Source organism: Schistosoma haematobium, chromosome 6 (genome assembly GCF_000699445.3).
Source record: "Schistosoma haematobium chromosome 6, whole genome shotgun sequence".
NCBI classification, from domain to species: Eukaryota; Metazoa; Platyhelminthes; class Trematoda; order Strigeidida; family Schistosomatidae; genus Schistosoma; species Schistosoma haematobium.
Genome location: NC_067201.1, coordinates 18,030,105 through 18,055,965, shown reverse-complemented (window position 1 = coordinate 18,055,965; position 25,861 = coordinate 18,030,105). Strand labels below are relative to the sequence as shown.

Here is a 25,861-nt window from a genome sequence, read left to right as displayed (position 1 = left end):
GAGTTAGACCTGACATGTCTCTCGAAGATAGAATAAAAGGGAAGAAAGCATTGTATTTAAAGGTAAATTTAGACTAGTTACGTCCCCGTTCATACCATAGCTGGTACCGCGAAGACCGAATAATAGTCCACCATGGATAACTAAAACGGTCAGGAAACTCCTTAGAAAAAGGAAGAATCACTGGAATATGTTCATCTCTACTGGCTTAGAACAATACAGATCCAGTTATTGTAAGATTAGGAATGCCTGTAAAGCGTTAATAAGCAAGACTAGACATTCATACGAAAAAAAATTGGTTAGGGATTCTCGATATAGTCCGAAACGGTTATTCTCGTATATAAAAAGGCGAACTAAGAGAAGCGATGGAATTTCATCACTTTTGATACGAGACAATCCGTTAATCTTAGCAGAGAATGATGCCGAAAAAGCTAAAGCTTTATCGGAATATTTTAGTAAAGTGTTTTCTATCGGTAATGAGGAACGACCAATGATTCATCGTGACCGTGACGGCTCGCTGATGGATCCTGTAGTCATTGAGAAAGATACTGTTTTAAGGCTACTTCAGCATCTCAAACCTGATAAGTCCAGTGGTCCCGATGATATTCATCCTAGGATTATGAAAGCCATATCAGATGAAATTGCTGAACCATTAGCGATACTATTCGACATGTCTCTGAGACAGTCCAGACATCCTAGAGACTGGAAAGACGCCATAATAAGTCCGGTGTATAAGGCTGGGAGTAGGGATTTAGTTAGTAACTATAGACCCGTTAGCTTAACTAGTGCAGTTGTGAAACTGATGGAGAAAATCATTCGGATAGCTGTTATAAACTATGTTGAAGGGCAAAATCTTTTCTCCAGGGCACAACATAGTTTTCGGAGAGGCCTATCTTGCTTGACAAATCTTCTCATTGCACGAGAAGAGTGGGCTGCGGCAAAGGATCGGAATGCTCCTGTGGATGTAATTTTCATAGATCTAAGTAAGGCCTTCGATAAAGTTTCCCATTCTTGTCTTAAATTCAAACTGAAACGTTTTGGAATCCATAACACAGTCGTCGATTGGATAAGTAACTTTCTCCATGACAGGAGACAAAGGGTAAGGGTTAATGGGGCTCTCTCCTCGTGGGTACCTGTAAAAAGTGGGGTTCCCCAAGGCACAATCCTAGGTCCTCTTCTCTTTTTACTTTATGTAAATGAATTGCCAACTGTAGCAAAATCATCCGTTCTACTCTTCGCTGGTGACATAAAGATTTGGAGACCCATACATAGTATGTCGGATAGAATAGTATTACAGGACGATCTTAGCTCATTGGTGGCATGGTTAGACAGGTGGTCACTAGAAGTAAATCCTAATAAGAGTGTAGTGATGCAATTAAATAACTATGATGAATCGTATGACTATACACTACGTGGATTCGTGCTACCCAAAGCAAGAAACTATAAAGACTTAGGAGTTATATTAAGCAATGATCTCAAAACGACTGGTCACTGTAAGGCTGCTGCTGCAAAAGGTTATAGGGTATTATGGTCAATTCGTAGGTCTTTTCAGTATTTAGATGATGAAATGTTTGGATTACTATACCCGATTTATGTGCGACCACATTTAGAATACGGGATTCAAGCAGCGAGTCCTTGTTTCAAATATGAAGCAGATATGCTAGAAAGAGTCCAACGACGAGCTACTAAGATGGTACAAGGTCTATCTGGCCTATCTTATGAAGACAGACTGAGACACCTTAACTTATTTCCGTTATCTTACCGTAGAGTACGGGGTGATCTAATATTGGCTTATCGTATACTGAACGATGACCTTGGTATTAACATGTCTTAACTTTTGCTTCCGTCTAGAACCGATCATTTGAGAGGACATTCGAAGAAAGTTCAAAAACCGAGATCAAACCGTTTACGTCTGGAGTTCCGTTTCTCGCACCGAGTAGTGAATCACTGGAATTCTCTACCGGAACACGTAATATCAGAACCGTCTGTTAATATATTCAAAACGAGATTGGACCTCCACAGTATTACAAACTGCAAGGATTAATATAGGTCGACAGACCTCCTATCCTTATTACTGAAGACTGAACCCAGGTGTAAAGATTACAATTGAAGCCAAATAGTTGTAGGACTGCTTTTTCAGATTTTTGCCTTGAAAAAACCCAACATTTATCGTTCATAATGACTTTCCAAGAGTGGTGCACTCTGAAAATATCGATAAAATTTCACAATGTCAGTCGATTCACATATTGTAGATTGATCTAGACACATTTACGAAAGGCATCGTTGCAATCTATGTTCGCCTTTGGGTTGAAACTTTATAATGTTATACATGTCTCAAAATGTTTGAAAATAATGTTAAACCAGATGTTGAGAATTTTGTAGATAAATATATCAACCCAAAGGCTTCTGGTAATCGAAATTATATTTCTGATGACCTGGAAATTAATGATTCGGAAAACAGAGATTACTACGGCTTTTACCAGTAAGTGTTTTGCTTAGTCAGTCTGGACCATGTTTTTAATAGTTTTCAGTCGCGTATCTCTTAAGTATAGCTTTTGTTAAATGTTTTTTGACATCTGTTCGCCGAAATTGCTTGTTTTGATGTTGCTTGAATCAGTGTTATTGCACTTTTACGCATATTAACCGTCAATTTACAAGTCTTGCATTATTTACCTACAAGCTTCAATGTGACCGCAGTGACTTGTTCATGATCATAGATTCTGGCACCTCAAACATAGTTATTGTTTATACTACAGCTATTTGAAGTTTCACATTACAGATCGACTTTGGTGATATGAAAATTTTAATTCAAAAATCTCCACAACACATAATTACCATTTTCTTAACGATTAGACGTTTCAATCTTCACCAGCAAGTAAGTCAACAAAAGATAAGCGACAGTCTAAAATTTCGCTTGCCCAACATGCAATTTTATTTAGATATTTATTATCTTCAGTAATCCTGTGTTTCATTGATTCTCACTGATTTTTCTTGATGCCTGCGTGTACATCCGCTTAAGTAGCTCAGAGAACACTCACTATCTCCCGGGAAGTTCCCTGAATCCATGTTTTGTTTACTTGGTGCTTAGTGGAAGCAACAAAGTAGACTATCAAGCGACTACAACTGCAATTACTGCTTATAATATGTATGCAGCTTTCAGTTAACAACAGTTCAGATGTTATTTAGAGCTATTATCAATATAAATCCCTATCCTAAATGTAATTTTCACACGAATGTTAATTTGAACATGATAGTTTTCGTACAGAAGATGAGGCCATGAGCTCAGTAAATGTAGTTAATGACAGTAAAACAGAAGGCTCCTATGATAATCAGAAATACATAAAATTGGCTGATGTTTCCTAAGATTTTGAGTTAGACATAACATTATCCTGCGAAAAACTGAACTAGGACTAAGTATTCGTGTCTACTGTGTGCCACTTATTCAGCGCAACTAAGAAAGTAATTGACAAAAACTCTTGAGAGGCGTTTGTTGAAGAACGCAATATATAACTTAGGTAGGCCGAATAACCGCATCTTATAACTTTGGACATAAGTTTGCCTATTTTGTTTAGTGGCTTGAGTGTAAGTTGATGGGTACTTGTTTTTAAAATGTATTCTAAACGAAATGGAAATAGTTCGCAAATAAACTTGTCTAGATCTGACCATGAGGTTATTCATGCATCCGGACTGAGCCACAAAGTCTTTAGTTTTCTGTACTATAAGTGAAAATGCCATAATTTGCCCTGTAGTAAAAGTACTTATTCAGGTTATATTCTCCCTATTTTCCTCGGTAATAGGAGTTTTTGGTTTCTAGACGATCAATTTACAATTCGGTAATATGACTGTAGGAAGACGTCTTACACACTGTAAGCAAATCGTAAACATTTAATGATAGCAGTGATCTTTTAATGGTTCTGTAAACCTGTTGTTTATATTTATAACAGATTATATAAATTCTGAAATAGTTCTATTCCGTGTGTACTTATTTATTTATTTATTTTATTTGAGCACATAGATATTGGTACAAGAAGGCACCAAATACATATGCGCCACACGAATCTCATTTGATATGTGTGAGGGCTGTGGTACTGCCCGGGTGCTCAGACTGAAGCCAGTCGTTTTCTTAGGGGGCCACACCCGGAGCCTTCGACCTGAAGGTCTGATCCACAATGCAGTGGAGCATCATAAGGAGATGTAGTCCCATGGTAGTTGGTGACCGACAATTGATTCATACACCATTTGTTCCTTTAGGATACTGGAGCCCATGTGCACAATTGTTTTGGAATGAAGGTTTTCCAACTCCCCTAGGTGGACTCTCCATGTCCACCAGCCCGGTTAAAGCTCCGGACATTCGCTTTTTGTCCTCTCAATTTCATAAACAACACCCACGCCACGAGAAGGCAGTGAGTAGGACTTACCTGGCAGAGGCTATTTACACGTGGCCATGTGAGAACATTTCGAGAGGGAGAGTGAACTCTCCCCACTCTCGGCCTTACCAGGGCATTTGGGAGTGTCGTACCAATCATTTAAGGACTCATCATTAGTTTGTAGTTTTAAAACCACATTTATTCTGTTTGGGTGGTTGGGTAATATTTTTAATACGTAGACAATGTGTGGCTAGAATTCCTCTGTACAGACATGTATTTAGCTAATGACGTTTTGTTCAAACGTAGTTAAGTGAGTATTCGGATGGTGTTGCCAGGATTACAAGCGAGAGAGCAATCTGTTTGTCTATTATCATTTTAAAATTTAAAGTGGTTTGTGACGAATTTCCTCATCATATATCTTAAATTATTTCACATCTAATTTTTCCCACACAGTTATTATATGGCCGGGCAAACTAGAAGCAACCGGCAATTTACTTATGGTTTGTAAAATGCTTGATTTGATTGGAAAATGTGAACTTCATGTTATATCTTTGAGACACCCGACTGTATCATTCATTTTAGCACTATCAGTAAAACTTGTTTAATTTATTATCGTACATTCTGTAATTCGTGGTAAAATTGACACCGGGAAATTATTTTCATTTTCAGCCCGAATGGTCTGACAAAAAGAGAGCGAATAGTCGAAAGTAAAGTAAGTTATTTACAGGTTTTTTTTACTTAATCGCTTACGACTTGGCTTAGGGTAGTAGTTTTAATAATATGTTTTAGTAACATGTTTTTATCCGTATCTTTTGAATCTTGCCGTAGTTTAAAGGGCTGTGTAAATAGTCTGTGAAAACTGGTCAATTTCAGATTGGAAATAAAAAAATATTGGTTTTAACCTTTCATTTAGCATCAACTTCTGGGAAAGCCATAGTCAACACATTATCCGGTGTCTTATACCTTTCACTCACTGCTAAACTGAAGTACATCACGTTTCATAGACATGTATCTGTAGTGTAGGTATATGTAATCTCGTCACCCCTTCTACGATATTTACATGCATTCTCAGTGTATCATTAGCTTGTTCTACAATCACTTTTTGCCTAGGTATTCAATAAAATAGTCACTATATTGGGTTGTAATTAGGAACCCAACTATCTAGTATTTCAAACAAAGCAGATTTCTACCTAACTACCTGTTTATTGATTAATGTAAACGAAATTTCAAGACTAGTGCACAAAATTCCTTGTAGCCTTGAGTAGCGTCCCGTTTATAAAGGTAACTTCTTATCAATTATTTTCCTAGTGTTGATTGGTCTGTTTCGACAGATGGGAAGTCCGTTAGTTCTAATAAATCTATGATCCTTAAGCAAGTATTTATTTATTTATTTGAACATAAATATTGATACAAGAGGGCACCAAATACATATGCGCCACACAAAACAATGAGAATGGGAAGAGAAAAGGAGGAGGTAAGAAGCGTATAAGAAAAAAAGGACAATAACGACCACAGATTGGTGTAAGGTAGTGTAGTAGTAATAATAATGGGGGGAAACGCAAAGGTAGGACCAAAAGAATTCTTTCAGTTAAGGAAGATACAACCACTTTTTATGGAGAAAGTAAAAGAAGATTACAGCAGGATCGCCACTGGCTTCTATTCTGAACCTTATATGATAACGTCTCTAGCCACTGTGTCGCACTATCTCTAGGACCCCAGCCAGGGAGTCGTGAAGGATCGACAGTAACCAGTCCTTTGCAGCTTTCTTTCATGCCACAAAACCATGTCATGCACTGACCACCTCTCCGCATTTTCCAACCAGTCCCGGCGTTGGCAAATAATGCACGACGTGGAATTCTCTGAGACGACATTCGTAGAACATGTCCAAGCCACCGAAGTCGGCGTTTCAAGATGGTGACACCGATTGCATTATCATCTCTGTGCCCGAACACGATGCCGAACCTCTGCATTACTGACATGGTGTTGCACTGGCTGTCAGCAATCCTTCGAAAACAGCGATGATCGAACACAGAGAGTCGTCTAACATCCTCAACTCGGAGAAGCCAGGTTTCACAGGCACAGAGCAAAACTGCTCTCACCGACGCGTTGTAGATCCGACCTCTTACAGCCAGACTAACATCACGAAGGCGCCAAAGGTGGCCCAGATTGGCATAAGCCGCTCTAGCTTTCACTATACGTGCATTGATCTCATCACTCACGCCACCACCAGCACTTATACAGCTACCTAGATACACGGACTTCTCGATTACTTTTATCTGCTTACTACCCAGGTTGAGTGCAGGCTCAGGGTCCTGTCAGTCTTGTAAAAGTACTTTGCACTTCGAAGGTGCAAATCATATACCATGCCTATGAACACTAATTGCCAACCGACTTAGTGAGGGTTGTATGTCTCGAGTATCATTGCACAGTAAGACAATATCATCCGCACACTCAAGGTGGAAAAGTCCTTCTCCAGACAACACATCCACACTACCATTACCTACATACATCAGAGCTGTTTCCAGAATGCCATCGATGGCAAAGTTCAAGAGGAATAGTGAGATTGAGCAACCCTGTCCAACTCCAATACTTGAATGGAACAATGGAGAGAGGTGGTCGTATGCCCTCACTTTGCCTGAGGTGTTTGTATATAGGGCCTTTAGGATGTTAATAAACTTCTCAGGCACACCCTTCTTCAATAGACAATCAGAGAGAACAGTCCCGTCCAACGAATCGAAGGCAGCCCTGATGTCAAGAAACACTACGATTGTTGGCCTCTGATAAGTATGACGGTGTTCTAACCCCGACCGTTGTTGCTACCTTGATGTGGTGGTCGGGCTTGCCTATCGTGATGAAGCAACCGAGCTATACTGGCTGGAACAACCGTTCCTCAAGGTCCTACCATGTCAGACAGGTCAGTTGAAGAGCGGTAAGACTAAAAGCAACAAACCCAAGGTCCGAAGGCGAAGTCGTACTGCTGACTGTACAGAGGTGTGACAGCAGTAAGGTGTTTCCTTCAGACAACCAGCATGACAGCGATGCTGCCTTCCCACAAGGAGGGGTGGGGTTAGAAAAGGTCGACCCTAAAAATGCGCACCTCACCTTACCTCACGGATTTCCGTCTCCGGCGGTAAGGCCCTTTGAAGAACGGAGCTAACACGTCAAAAACCTCCCACGAAAAGGCCGTGCGCGACCGGCCTCAAGCAGTTGTCCCTTGGGCACTGCGGTCACGCTCTCAGGTCACTGAGACCGCCTCTAATCCAATTTCCTTTTCAGGTACCTCCAGAAGAACCCTTCCTCGGTGTGGGCAACCGGGAAGTGATAACCGCCCTCATACCTCCAACAGCACCCAAGACCTACGTATTCATAATCAACATTCCTCTTCAATTCCTATTATTCCTCCTACATCGACTTTCCACTCTAAACTTCCTCTTTCGGCTTCCTCCTCAAGTGTCACCATAGCCAACGATTCTAGTGCTCAAAACTCTGTCCCAGGTCTACTGAAACCTCGCTCCAAACTACACATTGGAGCTTTCAACGTACGCATTCTATGTCAAATCGGTCAGTAGGCTTCCTTGGCTAAAACCCTAGAGTCTCTTTCCATTGATGTATGCTGTGTCTCCGAAACACACATACAGGATTCCAGTGTGGTCATTCACTTGACCTCACCTCGGCAAAACGGAGAGCCAACGAGATACACCCTATGTGTATCTGGTGACCCGATGGCCAGTTCTCGTGGACTGGCAGGTGTAGGCATAACACTAAGTATGAGGGCGGAACAAGCACTGCTAGAGTGGATCCCCGTCAACAGTCGTCTATGTGCTGTTCGGCTAAACGGCTCCGTAAAAACTCGGAAGGATAGGGACACACGTTGTTGCCTTTTCGTCGTTTCTGCCTACGCTCCCACTGACTGCAGCTCAGACGATGTAAAAGATGAATTTTACAGAAAGCTTTCTGAACTTCTTCAGAAAGCTAAACGCTCAGACATAGTACTCATAGGGGGTGACTTTAATGCTCAGATAGGTAGCTTAAACCAAACAGAAAGGCATTTAGGTGGATATTTTAGCATTCCGGCACAGCGAACAGATAATGGTGACCGTCTGCTGCAACTGTGCTCAGACAATCGCTTATTTTTAGCAAACACAAATTTTAAGCATAAGGAGAGACATCGTCTAACGTGGCGACCGCCTGCACCAAGCCAACGATGGACTCAAATAGACCATATTTCCATCAGTCATCGTTGGAGAGGGTCGGTAGAAGATTGTCGCTCATTCTGGAGTACCTGCTTGGACTCCGACCACGCCCTAATACGGGCACGCATCTGCTTGCGCCTCACTGGACGCAAAAAAGCCACAGTAAAAAGACCCATTAGAACCGAACTGAGCAGCGAGGAAACCAAAAGTAGGTTTCAGGAACAACTGAGGTCACGATTAGGTAGTTCTGAGAACGAGGTTGACCCAGATGTTGCTTGGAAAGCCATACAAACAGCTGTGGAAACAGCAGTGACATCTATCAGTGATTTAAACCACAGGGTTACAAAGAAGCAATGGATTTCTTCAAAGTCTATCACACTGATGGATTCTCGCAAACTCGTCCCATCAGGTTCTGAACATGATGAAGAGCTACAACAAATCAGATCTAGGTTAAGAAAAAGTCTAAGAAACGACCGTGAGTAGTGGTGGGCAACGAAAGCAAAAGAGATGGAAAAGGCGGCGACTATAGGGAACACAAGACAGCTTTACAGACTAATAAAAGAAACTGGAATTAATAAGTCAAGTGTAAGTGAGATTATATCGGAAAAAGACGATACACTCATCTGCTTCCAGTCCAGACGTTTAGAACGATGGGTGGAACATCTCAGAGAACAGTTCAGCTGGCCTTCAGCTACTCTACAACTACCCTCCATTCCCAAACAGTGTAAATGGAACATTGAAGTAGGTCCCCCAACTCTTGCTGAAGTTCAAAAGGCTATAGTTAATCTGAAACGAGGAAGGGCAGCTGATCCAGATGGACTGGCTCCAAAGGTCTTTAAGGATGGTGGTCCAATTTTAGCGATTAGGTTGACTAATATTTTAGCTAAGATCTGGGAGTTAGACGTTATCCCATCTAACTGGTCACAATCATTTATCGTCCCAATATATAAGAAAGAGTCAAAATCACCCTGTGACAACCACAGAGGGATTAGTTTAACTAATATAATATCTAAAATACTAGCCTCGATAATTATCAGACGCCTAACTAAGACTCGTGAACTGCAAACACGAGAGAACCAAGCTGGCTTTAGACCTAGTCGTGGCTGCATCGACCACATATTCACCATTCGTCAGATTCTAGAACACAGGCATACTTATCGGCGTCCGACAATGGTGGTCTTTCTCGACTTAAAAGCAGCATTTGACTCGGTAGACCGCGAGATTCTGTGGCAGTGTCTGTCATTGAAAGGCGTACCCCAGAAGTACATAAACCTTGTAAAGGCTCTTTACTCGAACACTACTAGTCGAGTGAGAGCTTATGGTGAACTGTCATGTGATTTCGTAACCTCAAGTGGTGTACTGCAAGGCTGTCCACTATCTCCATTTTTGTTCAACTTCATCATAGACATACTGATGGAAATAACTTTCTCGTCGACTGAATTTTCGGGTATTGATCTCCTTCCAGGAGGTCCACTTATCGACTTAGAATACGCAGATGACATAGTCCTGTTTGGTGAAGACGCTGATAAAATGCAGAGTCTTCTGGTAGCACTGAGCAACAATGCCAGGATGTTTGGAATGCGCTTCTCTCCCTCGAAATGCAAGTTGTTGCTTCAGGACTGGTCTGCATTAACACCTGAACTAAGGATAGGGAGTGAAGTAGTAGAACGCGTTGACAACTTCACTTATCTTGGAAGTCTGATCAGCCCTAATGGGTTGGTATCGGACGAAATCTCAGCACGGATTCGAAAAGCTCGATTGGCTTTTGCCAACTTGCGTCACCTATGGCGAAGGCGAGATATCCGTCTATCAATAAAAGGACGAGTATACTGCGCGGCAGTCCGTTCTGTTTTAATTTACGGCAGCGAAACATGGCCATTAAGAGTAGAAGACGCTCGTAAGCTATTAGTATTTGACCACAGATGCCTTAGAAATATTGCTGGCGTCTGCTGGGATCACCGGGTAAGTAATAGTGAGGTTAGACGCAGGGTATTAGGGAATGATGGTAAATCAGTTGATGAGGTTGTGAATCTTCATCGACTGAGATGATTGGGCCACGTGTTACGTATGCCTGAATACCGATTACCACGACGTGCAATGCTATCCGGTATTGGAGATGGTTGGAAGAAAGTTAGGGGCGGCCAAAGCAAAACGTGGCATCAGTGCTTGAAGTCACTAACTTCTAGTCTGATCCATGTTGGTAGATGCAGACTACTTGGTTGGGGTCCGCGTGACTATCGTAATCAATGGTTAGAGACTCTTGGTAACATGGCTCAGAATCGATCACAATGGCGTCGGTGTATACACTCCCTGTCTTCCCTTAAACTAAGAGATTAAAATCACTTCACATCTTTCTTTCTACGAACCAATTTTTTCTTCTTGTACTATATCTCTATATGCAATCTTTCTCTTATATATTACTACCTTTGACCTAACCACTGCTATGAATCCGGTGTTCATCTTGTTGTGCTGATGCGGTATGGCAACCTGGACCGATGCACATATGTGCCTGGTCCTACGTTGTAGCTGACTGACTGACTGACTGACGGTGTTCTAACATTTGACGGAGGGTGAAGATATGATCAATACATCCTCGACCAGGATGAAAACCAGCCTGCTCCTTGCGAATCAATCTTTCTCGGGTTTTGAACAACCTACGAAGTATGACGGAAGCCAATAGCTTGGACGCAATCGGAAGTAGACTTATCCCCCGATAGTTGTTACAGGAACGACGTGAACTTTTTTTAAAGATAGGGACAACTATCGACTCATTCCATGAGGTTGGTACACTCTCTAGTTTCCAGACCTTTGTAGACAACGTTGTCAGTTCCTTAGCCAGAAAGTCACCACCATGTTTAAAAAGAGCCGGAGGTAAGTGATCTGGGCCAGGTGATTTGTTACGCTTCAAGAGTTGGAGTTCCTTGCGGACTTCCACCTCATTTGGTGGATCAGCCGTCGGCGGGCTTGGAGGTCAGGACAGTCTGACCGATGTTGCCGGAGCAGCAGGCCAGTTGAACTACTCTTCGAAGAATTCTGCCCATCGTCCAAGACGTCAATGGATGTTATTGACTGGCATCCCGTCATCCTAACAGATTGTTTCGCTCACACCAGACTTCTTACTGCCAGTGGCTCGGATGAGTTTGAAGAGCTTCCGGTAATTACCGGACGCAGCTGCTGCTTCCAACTCGTTAGCACTCTCTGACCACCAGGCTTCTCGGTCCTTACGCAAGCTTTGCCCGATTTCATTACGTAATATCCTTCGTTCGTGGTCAAACTCACGGTCACCCGGAGTAGACCGATGAGCTTCGATGAGTTGTAAGGAGCCTGAAGAAACCCAGTGCTTATAAGCGGGACGTTTCGCGAAGCAGCAAGCAGCTTTACCCATCATTTTCATGGCGTCATACAGTTGCAACCAATGCTCATCTATACTTTTCGGTGGAATGGTAGCTAGCCTAGAATCTAGCTCGATTCGATACTTAGTTACAACAGAAGTTGCAACCAACTTGCTGGCATCAATCCTTTGGTGAAGATCACCTCGTTGGTCACTGAAAAGTAAAGTAAGATTGGCGCAGACCAGGGCATGATCAGAGTCCAGATAGGTACTCCAAAAGGAGCGGCAGTCTTGTACACAACCACACCAGCGGTAGCTAATCGCAATGTGATCAATCTGAATCCAGTCTTGAGATGAAGAGGGAGGACGCCAGGTGGCACATCGGCGATGATTGTGCCGGAAGTCAGTGCTAGCCAGAAACAGGTTGTAGTCTGTGCAAAGTTGCAGTAGACGGTCCTCGTTATCTGACCTGCGACCAACAAGTCCCCATCGACCACCTAAACGACTCTCTTCTGTGCCTAGACGCCCGCCCTGAGCATTCAAGTCTCCAGCTAGTACCACAGTATCTGTTGAACGCACCTTCTGGAGAAGAACAGTTAACTGGTGGTAAAATTCATCCTTGATTGCATACGGGCTGCAATCTGTCGGGGTATAGGCGGAGATGACGAAAGGACATCGTTTCTCACACCGATTTCTCACTTTGATGGAACTTTCTAATCTAACAGTATATAACCAACTGTTAGTGAGGATCCAGTCGATTAGTGTTGCCTCAGCCCTAGCACTTAGTGCGACACCAACGCCAGGAAAACCAGAAGAAGATGCCACAGGGTCCTCGTATAAACGCACGTAAAACAAGCCTTTTTAAGTGACAGATGGAGAGCGAATTTGTAGTACTTCACCAGAGTCTGGAATACGGGTTTCGGATAGACAGCAGACATCGATGTTAAGACTTTCCGAAGACAGCCAGCCCTATCTGTTGTCCGAGCTGCATTAGTGTGCTGTAAAGGGCTGGCTTCTGTTGTTCCTTCTCGACTCCCTGGCTGGAGTCCTAGAGATGGTGCAACACAGTGGCTAGAAACGTTATCAGATATGGCTCAGAATAAAAGCCAGTGGCGATCCTGCTGTAACCTTTTACTTTCTTCATAAAAAATGGTTGTTTCTCAATTGAAAGATTTATTCTGATTGTACCTTTCCGTTTCCCCCATTATTACTTCTATTATTATTATTATTATTATTATTGTTATTATTATTATTATTGTTATTATTATTATTATTATTATTATTATTATTATTATTATTATTATTATTATTACACTACTTTACACTAATCTGTCCGTTATTGTTCTTTTTTTCTTACGCTCCTTACCTTCTTTTTTTCTCTTCCCATTCCCATTGTTTTGTGTGGCGCATATGTATTTGGTGCCCTCTTGTACCAATATTTATGTGTTCAAATAAATAAATAGATAAAATATACGAAATAACTGCTAAGTAGTAAACTGCCATCTATGGGATTTGATTCCATGTAAAGTTGTGTATATGCTTTGTGGCAGGAATATTTTCAAATTTCTATTTGAATTAATTCGTACAAACTGTGTATTTCTGTGTTTAGTATCGGAAAAATGATATTCGTCGTGTTGATAAATGGCTAAAGATGATTAGTAAGTGGGAAGAAGTTGATTCTTTATGGCATCGTATGTTCAAAAATGGCAGAGCTTCGGAAAAGGTAAGTATTTATATCATTTACTGTCATATATTTCATCGTACTTCGGAGAACCAGTCATTCAGGTGTGAGCCAGTGGTTTAGTGAGTTAATCACTCAGTTTCTGATCAGCTTTAGGTTCGAACCCTCCCTTCACTTCCTCGGTTTAAGTACCCGCTTAGAATCATTTGTCTTCATACAAATACTGTCTCAAAACCTGGTACAAAAATCTGCATATAACTAAAAGATCTGTTGAAAATTCCTCCTTTTTACAACTATGCTACAATGATTATATCTTATATGGTTTCTTTTTATATGATGTCATGCTGCGAGTTCATTCACTTTTTGCTTTCACTGATTTATATCTTCCTGAATCGTATTTTCGATGCCTAATCTTTCCTATCACCAATTATATTACTACTCTGGGATTTGGCCTAACAATTTAATCTCTTTGTTCTAATAGGGTATGATATTTTTAACATATGTACATACGTACCAGGTTGTACTTTGCGTATTACGATAGGTCAAAAGTTAGACGAGTAAAAGTTATAGGGCCATCAATTTGCTAATTCTTATCTCATCCAATCTGCAATCTAAATTCAAACTCAAATAAAAGTGTTTTATCCATTATTATGTAACCGCGTTTCATCGGCACTTATTTATCGGTAAATTAATAAGTTTAAGCACCTAATTCGTATTTTGCTTTGATTTTTAGGTTGGTTCTGTTACGTCTTATAAGATAGGGGTGATTCATTACAAACGTTTACGTAGACATGAAGTTGTTCTTACTTGATTGCTAGCTAAACTAATAAGGTACAGACTTTGTAAGCTTAGCCCTTGATATATCCGAAATCATTTTCATTCCCTTTATTTATACATCCTCTCCTCCGAAGTTGATTGAAATTTCCCATCCATTCACACATTACATTATCCACTAATAGGTGACACAAGGGGATTAAAACTCCTTGCTTATCATTTCGCCAAAATGAAACTGTCCAGTAAATTCTTTACTATCGGTTTTTCATTCCAATCCACTTCATGAATGGAAATAGGGTGTTCTTCAGTTCAGGAACTTCCATCACTAAGCGAAGAGCAATGTATTCAAGCAGTATTTAGTTCCAACATATCTGATTGTTCGTGTACGCTATTAAGCACTAAATTTAATTATATCTGCGATTAAAATGTATCTACTGCATTAACTCATATTCATGAACAATCTATAATTGTGAACTGTTTTTGTGTGTATTGAGGATCAGCGTTTGAAGGTATTAAAATATATGAGAATATTACAATCTGATTATATTTATTTTTCGACGATATGCGTTGTGTTTTGGGAAAATCTCATCATAGACATCTCAGCTGATTGTCGAGACAGAAACATACTGATTGACTTGTCTGTAGAGAGTTGCACGGTTTAAATTGATGTCAATGAATGTCACATTCAATTTTTTAAAATCTTCATTAACATGGTTGTACTTAAATTATTAATTTGTGATATCTTTTATAAATTTATATAATAAGCTTAACTGGTACACTTGTACACTGGTTTTCATCTGTTTTTTTCTTAAAATCTTAGACAATAGTGTGCCACTAAAGAATGTAGACACAAAATTGTGCTGACAATCTTAAAAAAATCCTGCTTTATTTCAGTCATTTGTACTTTTTTCCCTTCACACTGTAAATTCTCATATAAATATATATGCATATATATTTTTTTCTACTATCAGTTAACCCGAAGAATTTTTAAAGGAATTCCTGACCGATTTCGTATGACTGTTTGGCCCCTTCTTCTCTGTGTGACAGATATAAAAAATAAAAATAAAGATATTTATGCGGTAAGTATCCTCGCTTATTTAAGTTAAATGCATATACATGTGTGTGTATATTCTAGTTGTATTCCAACGTAAAATTTACGGTTCTTGAAAATTTGCTAACATTCGACTTTCAATCAAAAGGTCACAACTTCTAACCTTGTTTCATTCACTGAGGTTTGAATGGTTAGATAGTAAGATGGGATTTTTGGCTTCGAAATGCTAAGTAGTAAGTGATTGTACGCTTAAAATAATCGAGTTTGGAATGTTTGTATTTCATTTTCTTGACAACTCATCAGGTTTAGTTATTCATACCTAGTTTCGTCACCTACTTTTGAATAAACCTCAAATAGGCTTAAAGACGTCAGGTTTTAGAACACAGACATGCTTGTTGGGGTCCGACAATGATAGTTTTTCTTGACTTTGAGAACAGCATTTGATTCTGTAGACCGAGAGGTTCTGTGACAGTGTCCGTCACTGAAAGGTGTACCTCAGAATTACGTAAACCTTGTAAAGGCTCTTTACTCGAACACTACTAGTCGAGTGAGAGCTTATGGTGAACTGTCATGTGATTTCGTAACCTCAAGTGGTGTACTGCAAGGCTGTCCACTATCTCCATTTTTGTTCAACTTCATCATAGACATACTGATGGAAATAACTTTCTCGTCGACTGAATTTTCGGGTATTGATCTCCTTCCAGGAGGTCCACTTATCGACTTAGAATACGCAGATGACATAGTTCTGTTTGAAGACGCTGATAAAATGCAGAGTCTTCTGGAAGCACTAAGCAACAATGCCTGAATGTTTTTTGTATGCGCTTCTCTCCCTCGAAATGCAAGTTGTTGCTTCAGGACTGGTCTGCGTTAACACCTGAACTAAGGATAGGGAGTGAAGTAGTAGAACGCGTTGACAACTTCACTTATCTTGGAAGTCTGATCAGCCCTAATGGGTTGGTATCGGACGAAATCTCAGCACGGATTCGAAAAGCTCGATTGGCTTTTGCCAACTTGCGTCACCTATGGCGAAGGCGAGATATCCGTCTATCAATAAAAGGACGAGTATACTGCGCGGCAGTCCGTTCTGTTTTAATTTACGGCAGCGAAACATGGCCATTAAGAGTAGAAGACACTCGTAAGCTATTAGTATTTGACCACAGATGCCTTAGAAATATTGCTGGCGTCTGCTGGGATCACCGGGTAAGTAATAGTGAGGTTAGACGCAGGGTATTAGGGAATGATGGTAAATCAGTTGATGAGGTTGTGAATCTTCATCGACTGAGATGATTGGGCCACGTGTTACGTATGCCTGAATACCGATTACCACGACGTGCAATGCTATCCGGTATTGGAGATGGTTGGAAGAAAGTTAGGGGCGGCCAAAGCAAAACGTGGCATCAGTGCTTGAAGTCACTAACTTCTAGTCTGATCCATGTTGGAAGATGCAGACTATTTGGTTGGGGTCTACGTTACTATCATAACCAAATGGTTAGAGACTCTTGGTGACACGGCTCAGAATCGATCACACTGGCATCAGTGTATACACTCCCTGTCTTCCCTTAAACTAAGAGATTAAAATCACTTCACATCTTTCTTTCTACGAACCAATTTTTTCTTCTTGTACTATATCTCTATATGCAATCTTTCTCTTATATATTACTACCTTTGACCTAACCACTGCTATGAATCCGGTGTTCATCTTGTTGTGCTGATGCGGTATGGCAACCTGGACCGATGCACATATGTGCCTGGTCCTACGTTGTAGCTGTCTGACTGAATGAAGAGAATATAAATTAAGAAATAAATAAATGAACAAGTCAGTCAGTCATCTACAGCGTAGGACCAGGCACATATGTACGTCGGTCCAAATTACCACACCTCATTAGCACAACAAGATGAACACCAAATTTATAGAAGTAGTCACTTCAATGGTGGTAATATACAAAAGAAAGATTGAGTATAAGGTTATAGTACAGAAAGAAAGAAGTAGTTCGTAAAAAGAAATATAAAGCGACTTTAATCTCACGGTTTAAGGCAGGACAAAGAGTGTATACACTGATGCCAGTGTGATCGATTCTGAGCCGTGTCACCAAGAGTCTCTAACCATTTGGTTATGATAGTAACGTAGACCCCAACCAAATAGTCTGCATCTTCCAACATGGATCAGACTAGAAGTTAGTGACTTCAAGCACTGATGCCACGTTTTGCTTTGGCCGCCCCTAACTTTCTTCCAACCATCTCCAATACCGGATAGCATTGCACGTCGTGGTAATCGGTATTCAGGCATACGTAACACGTGGCCCAATCATCTCAGTCGATGAAGATTCACAACCTCATCAACTGATTTACCATCATTCCCTAATACCCTGCGTCTAACCTCACTATTACTTACCCGGTGATCCCAGCAGACGCCAGCAATATTTCTAAGGCATCTGTGGTCAAATACTAATAGCTTACGAGTGTCTTCTACTCTTAATGGCCATGTTTCGCTGCCGTAAATTAAAACAGAACGGACTGCCGCGCAGTATACTCGTCCTTTTATTGATAGACGGATATCTCGCCTTCGCCATAGGTGACGCAAGTTGGCAAAAGCCAATCGAGCTTTTCGAATCCGTGCTGAGATTTCGTCCGATACCAACCCATTAGGGCTGATCAGACTTCCAAGATAAGTGAAGTTGTCAACGCGTTCTACTACTTCACTCCCTATCCTTAGTTCAGGTGTTAATGCAGACCAGTCCTGAAGCAACAACTTGCATTTCGAGGGAGAGAAGCGCATACAAAAAACATTCAGGCATTGTTGCTTAGTGCTTCCAGAAGACTCTGCATTTTATCAGCGTCTTCAAACAGAACTATGTCATCTGCGTATTCTAAGTCGATAAGTGGATCTACTGGAAGGAGATCAATACCCGAAAATTCAGTCGACGAGAAAGTTATTTCCATCAGTATGTCTATGATGAAGTTGAACAAAAATGGAGATAGTGGACAGCCTTGCAGTACACCACTTGAGGTTACGAAATCACATGACAGTTCACCATAAGCTCTCACTCGACTAGTAGTGTTCGAGTAAAGAGCCTTTACAAGGTTTATGTACTTCTGGGGTACGCCTTTCAATGACAGACACTGCCACAGAATCTCGCGGTCTACCGAGTCAAATGCTGCTTTTAAGTCGAGAAAGACCACCATTGTCGGACGCCGATAAGTATGCCTGTGTTCTAGAATCTGACGAATGGTGAATATGTGGTCGATGCAGCCACGACTAGGTCTAAAGCCAGCTTGGTTCTCTCGTGTTTGCAGTTCACGAGTCTTAGTTAGGCGTCTGATAATTATCGAGGCTAGTATTTTAGATATTATATTAGTTAAACTAATCCCTCTGTGGTTGTCACAGGATGATTTTGACTCTTTCTTATATATTGGGACGATAAATGATTGTGACCAGTTAGATGGGATAACGTCTAACTCCCAGATCTTAGCTAAAATATTAGTCAACCTAATCGCTAAAATTGGACCACCATCCTTAAAGACCTTTGGAGCCAGTCCATCTGGATCAGCTGCCCTTCCTCGTTTCAGATTAACTATAGCCTTTTGAACTTCAGCAAGAGTTGGGGGACCTACTTCAATGTTCCATTTACACTGTTTGGGAATGGAGGGTAGTTGTAGAGTAGCTGAAGGCCAGCTGAACTGTTCTCTGAGATGTTCCACCCATCGTTCTAAACGTCTGGACTGGAAGCAGATGAGTGTATCGTCTTTTTCCGATATAATCTCACTTACACTTGACTTATTAATTCCAGTTTCTTTTATTAGTCTGTAAAGCTGTCTTGTGTTCCCTATAGTCGCCGCCTTTTCCATCTCTTTTGCTTTCGTTGCCCACCACTACTCACGGTCGTTTCTTAGACTTTTTCTTAACCTAGATCTGATTTGTTGTCGCTCTTCATCATGTTCAGAACCTGATGGGACGAGTTTGCGAGAATCCATCAGTGTGATAGACTTTGAAGAAATCCATTGCTTCTTTGTAACCCTGTGGTTTAAATCACTGATAGATGTCACTGCTGTTTCCACAGCTGTTTGTATGGCTTTCCAAGCAACATCTGGGTCAACCTCGTTCTCAGAACTACCTAATCGTGACCTCAGTTGTTCCTGAAACCTACTTTTGGTTTCCTCGCTGCTCAGTTCGGTTCTAATGGGTCTTTTTACTGTGGCTTTTTGCGTCCAGTGAGGCGCAAGCAGATGCGTGCCCGTATTAGGGCGTGGTCGGAGTCCAAGCAGGTACTCCAGAATGAGCGACAATCTTCTACCGACCCTCTCCAACGATGACTGATGGAAATATGGTCTATTTGAGTCCATCGTTGGCTTGGTGCAGGCGGTCGCCACGTTAGACGATGTCTCTCCTTATGCTTAAAATTTGTGTTTGCTAAAAATAAGCGATTGTCTGAGCACAGTTGCAGCAGACGGTCACCATTATCTGTTCGCTGTGCCGGAATGCTAAAATATCCACCTAAATGCCTTTCTGTTTGGTTTAAGCTACCTATCTGAGCATTAAAGTCACCCCCTATGAGTACTATGTCTGAGCGTTTAGCTTTCTGAAGAAGTTCAGAAAGCTTTCTGTAAAATTCATCTTTCACATCGTCTGAGCTGCAGTCAGTGGGAGCGTAGGCAGAAACGACGAAAAGGCAACAACGTGTGTCCCTATCCTTCCGAGTTTTTACGGAGCCGTTTAGCCGAACAGCACATAGACGACTGTTGACGGGGATCCACTCTAGCAGTGCTTGTTCCGCCCTCATACTTAGTGTTATGCCTACACCTGCCAGTCCACGAGAACTGGCCATCGGGTCACCAGATACACATAGGGTGTATCTCGTTGGCTCTCCGTTTTGCCGAGGTGAGGTCAAGTGAATGACCACACTGGAATCCTGTATGTGTGTTTCGGAGACACAGCATACATCAATGGAAAGAGACTCTAGGGTTTTAGCCAAGGAAGCCTACTGACCGATTTGACATAGAATGCGTACGTTGAAAGCTCCAATGTGTAGTTTGGAGCGAGGTTTCAGTAGACCTGGGACAGAGTTTTGAGCACTAGAATCGTTGGCTATGGTGACACTTGAGGAGGAAGCCGAAAGAGGAAGTTTAGAGTGGAAAGTCGATGTAGGAGGAATAATAGGAATTGAAGAGGAATGTTGATTATGAATACGTAGGTCTTGGGTGCTGTTAGAGGTATGAGGGCGGTTATCACTTCCCGGTTGCCCACACCGAGGAAGGGTTCTTCTGGAGGTACCTGAAAAGGAAATTGGATTAGAGGCGGTCTCAGTGACCTGAGAGCGTGACCGCAGTGCCCAAGGGACAACTGCTTGAGGCCGATCGCGCACGGCCTTTTCGTGGGAGGTTTTTGACGTGTTAGCTCCGTTCTTCAAAGGGCCTTACCGCCGGAGACGGAAATCCGTGAGGTAAGGTGAGGTGCGCATTTTTAGGGTCGACCTTTTCTAACCCCACCCCTCCTTGTGGGAAGGCAGCATCGCTGTCATGCTGGTTGTCCGAGGGAAACACCTTACTGCTGTCACACCTCTGTACAGTCAGCAGTACGACTTCGCCTTCGGACCTTGGGTTTGTTGCTTTTAGTCTTACCGCTCTTCAACTGACCTGTCTGACATGGTAGGACCTTGAGGAACGGTTGTTCCAGCCAGTATAGCTCGGTTGCTTCATCACGATAGGCAAGCCCGACCACCACGTCAAGGTAGCAACAACGGTCGGGATATATTCTCTTGGGTATTAACCATAGTCTATAGACTCTTGCTCAAATCCATATAGAGTTGGCCACTTTATTTAAAATACTCAACCTCTAATGGTCATGTCCTAGTTTCAAACTCCCCTGTACGTATTTTATTTTGGAGAGCTTGATGATGTCACTGGTCTTCATAAACTCAAAGTCGACTACACAAACTTGTGCTTGGTAATTAACAGTAATTTTGTACTCAAATCTAGTGAGGAAACTTACCGTTGTTCGCCTCCTACTATAAAGATAATCCCTGAGCAAATTACCCAATATTCTATTTGACTGGATCCATATGTATAGTAATATAACTTATTTACCACTTTCCCATTTTGGAAAAATCTATATTTGTTAACATTTTTTCGAGATAACCTACCTCTAGGTATTTCGTATTCTACGGTTTTGGTAAAATAATGACTTTTAGGTAATTAAAGATTTTATCCTGGGTGGGGCACACTAGATAGTCTTTGCTTTGTAGTTGAAAGTCTTATGTAACATTTAACATGAAATCTGTCTTACCGATACTGATGTATTCATTCTTTGCCTTTGTATAGATGTTGTATTTTAATACATATATGCTGATTCTTCTCATTTATTGTCTTTATCTGTCCTTTCTTTGAGCTTCATTCTTTGTATTCGATTTTTTTACAGAAACTAATACCCTTGTCTCATCGTGCTGGTGTTAAATGGGTGGTAAATTGGACCGATTTAAGCTTGTGCTAGTTCCTACATTGTATTGAACTGACTGTATTAGATAATAAATATTCTATCAATGTAACTTAATTGTTTAGATGTGCATCTTATTGGTAAGGCCAAATGCTTACAGCTCTTCTGGCCAATATACATTAAACAAAGGGTGAACATTCTAACCCACTATTCTGGTATCTGCATAAACGTGCTCTGTGTTCGAATCTTGTGGATAGTAATACTCACTAGAGTGTAGGTACATCCAATTAGAAACTCCTATACAGGACAAAACTAGTGACTTGGATTCCACTTTTATCCACTAACAAACGTACTGTCGTTTATATTATCAATGACTGATTGATTCATTTTGTTTACCTAACCCAATATATTAGTCTACTGTTTCATCAAATTCAACCCTTAAAAATTGTATGTACATAACATTCTCAGTTTAACAAACTTTGAAACTGAAATCTTATGTGTAATATAATGTCTGTAGCTAACTTTCCTACTAATTTTAGCCAGTTGAAATGAGAATACAAAACGATGGTATCTGTAGCTTCTATTTATTATCTGATTAAAATTCAGAAATAATTTGGTTAGACTGGATTGTGAACTGATGAGAATCCTTAAAAAGGTTGGAATTTTAGTCTAAATTTAGGTGATGCACAAAGTAAATTATGACGGCTTGGAAATATAGATCACCACGTTTCCGACTCAGTCGTGATAGCGTGCTCCCACCCGACCGCAAATGTTTTGAGTTTGATCCCATGTAGGGTCGTGTGTGGACACTATCATTGAAAAGTTTCAAACTAAGCCGAAACAATTGCGCAATACATCTTGGTTTCCAGTGATTTTTCATAAAGGAAACTGTCTTCAGATCATTTGTTTGTAAACTTTACGGAAAGTATTCCTGTCTCCCAATGCTATGTTCATACTTTTTCGTACTTCTTACATGTTGTTTTGGATGCTCGAGGGTGATAGCTTTTCTTTAACTACCAATTTTGTATATTCGTTGCTTTATGAACTCCAGAATGTAGAAAAATTTTCGATGCAGTAATTCATGGGTTGTTGATCCACTAACTATGCCTCGTTTAACTTGTCTTATGTGATCAGTACATCAACTGAAGATTAATTACCTCAAAATCACTCCTTTATCATGGATAAAATTTTCCAAGTACCGTCTTAGTCGATTATATTAGCGATTATTTAGAGTAAAAGCCGTACACACATTTGACTCTTTATACACTAAAGTTATAAAACTTTCATTTTCAAGATCTATGCAAACTACTTTTTATATTTCCAAAAGGTAATTTCCATCAAATGGGGTCGATCGATAAACTAGAGCCACTAAACAAATATTTTATCATAGTTTTGGGACTCAATGGTTTTACACACCCCACGACCCCACAGGATGGATGATGTCTAGTACACCTAAAAAGTAATATAACCTGTAGTATTGTGTATTGTGGTCATATCTTGTCAGTCGGTTTAATTTATTTGAATGTACAAATAATAATAATGCAATTCTCCAATAATATTCACCTCAATGAAATTAAAGTGGGTTTGTCGGTTATATTCATGACATGATCATTTGTCTGCATGCATATAACAATTGCGAGGTCAAATTTCTGCTTTCGCGCCTTAGATTTATCCGTTAATAAGAAAAAATATCTGTAAAGAGAGAAAAAGAGAGTTACACAGTTTGACTTTGTACAGCGGGCAAATGAAGTTTGTGCATTCTGTAGAGACAATGATGACTGTCACCTACGGCCCCTGTTGTCACTATCTATTTTGATTACTGTCTTAAGACTTTACATGATAAATTAATGTTATTATTCTGACCAGCTAAATCGAACTCATTTTTATAAATGTCAAGATTAAAATATATTTACTGACATTTACGCTTGTATGATGGACTATTGTAAATGCTCAATTTATTACGTCAGACCTTTGGATTAGTGTCTTTCTGTACATCTGTCTGCATGAGTTTCTTTCTGTCCATCTCTAATTCCAAAAAGTTTACTTTTCTGTGTTTTCATATATATTCACCAAGTCATTAAAAATGATTTTGTGTGTGTGTGTGTGTGTGTGTTATTTTATCATTAATTTCCGCCGTTGTGTTTTTCTCAGGCATTTGATGAATTTATACATAATTAACTTTCATGACAATGTGATATTACTTATTGAAGTGAGTTTGTGGAAATATTGTATGCGTAGAACTTGGGGTAATACATTTTGAATTAGTGACTTATGTGTACACCATTATGGTGTTATTCCACAAATCGATTGGAATTGAAAATGTGAAACATTGGATCCTGATTGAGCGGCTGAATAGTATCGTGGTCACTGTAAGACTTGCTAGTAAATCACAGAAGGAATAATGTATGCAACTAACTCAATACAACCGTCCAGTATTTTCTTGTTTTTAGAGGTTTTCGTAATAAAAATCACCTTCAAATCGTACAAGATCTACAAAAAGCTACCCAAAGTTTAGTAGTGTAGTTGCACTTATTCAATATTTTCACGCAACTCTTGAGCTTAGTATCATTCTAGACTTTTTAGTACTTGATCCCGTTTTCTCTTGATTAATATTTTCTATGTTTAATTTTCCTCTAGAATGAGTGTTAATTATTCATTCTCTCATATCTTCTATTTTATTTATTCATAAGTATTTATTCTATTATCTCAATGTACGTATTTTCTTTTTTTGTGTGCTTTTTAATTATATAGAAAATGCTCAAACAAGCTCTATCTTCTTCAGGTTCACTCAACCAAATCGATTTAGATGTAAATCGAACATTTCGTAATACAGTTTACTTTCATGATCGTTACGGTCCACGACAATGTGCATTATTTCGTGTTTTAGCTGCTTATTCAGTGTATAACTCGGAAGTTGGATACTGTCAGGTTAGCCATATATACTTACATTCCAACGGCTGGTTGAAATCTGTATTTAAAACCTTTCAAGTTTTATTCGAACCACATTTGTACTCTCTGGATTTTTCGTATCACATACTTTTCACGACATTGAAAGTTAGTTTTTATGACGAACTGATATCAGCTGAAAAATCAGCGTGTTATACATAATCAACAATGACTCCAGATTTGTTTTCCAGTAAAATAAAATCAGCATTTATCTTTTTGTGCTTAGTTCGGGAGATGTGATTTTTAATGTTCAATAAATTCAACTGAAAGTAGATGTGAGAAGTAACTTTTCTCAATGTTTTGCTTAAATGAAAATCAAACTCTCCATCAACTTAATCGGTCCTCAATTTCCTAAAATATGATCGACATTTGGTAATTACTACTGAAACGATTCAGTGACCACTTTTTAGTTTTTTTAAAACTAATTATTTCTAACGATTAAATCTGTTAGTACTGTGATGTCTGTCAAAATGTCTAACATTATTATTATTATTATTATTATTATTATTATTATTCATTCCAAGCTCCAAACTGACGAATTCTGTAACTTTAAAGAAATACTATTGATATTTTTTTTTACAGGGAATGAGTGAGTTGGCCGGGTTATTTCTTATATACATTGAAGATGAAGAGGATGCATTTTGGGCATTGAATCAACTGATGACCAGTTATCGATATAATATGCATAGTGTATATGTCGCTGACTTTCCTGGATTAAAACGTTTATTTGCCCATCATGAACGTATTGTTCGTAAATTGTTACCCATATTGGATAAACATTTTACTAAACATGATATGTTAACTAGTACATATGCTTTGAAGTGGTACATGCAATGTTTCTTAGATAGAGTGAGTTTTCTATTAGGTAAACCTTTCTAATAAATAATGGTAACAGCCCATAATATTATTTTATATATACAATCACTGAACCACAGTTGAGTACTTGAAACTTGTCTTATCTTGATTCGAGATTACTCAGTAGTTCACAATCATCGTTCCATATTTAATGGAACCCTAAGGCCTCACGTATTGATATGGAACCGTTGCTTCCTACTCACTGTGTTCAAACCTAATGGTCCATATTTCTAACTTCA

General features: G+C 40.0%; 1 protein-coding gene across 1 annotated transcript in view; it reads left to right on the top strand.

Annotated features, from left to right (window-relative positions):
* The first annotated feature begins 1,896 nt into the window (after positions 1–1,896).
* USP6NL (USP6 N-terminal-like protein) overlaps positions 1,897–25,861 on the top strand; it is a 56,662-nt gene continuing 32,697 nt past the window's right edge. Inside the window, exons 1-6 of the mRNA XM_051217029.1 lie at positions 1,897–2,479; positions 5,034–5,076; positions 13,498–13,611; positions 15,315–15,422; positions 24,573–24,749; positions 25,350–25,616. Coding sequence (XP_051065660.1) covers positions 2,337–2,479; positions 5,034–5,076; positions 13,498–13,611; positions 15,315–15,422; positions 24,573–24,749; positions 25,350–25,616 — 852 coding nt within the window. The 5' untranslated portion in view covers positions 1,897–2,336. The remainder of the gene's footprint in view (positions 2,480–5,033; positions 5,077–13,497; positions 13,612–15,314; positions 15,423–24,572; positions 24,750–25,349; positions 25,617–25,861) is intronic.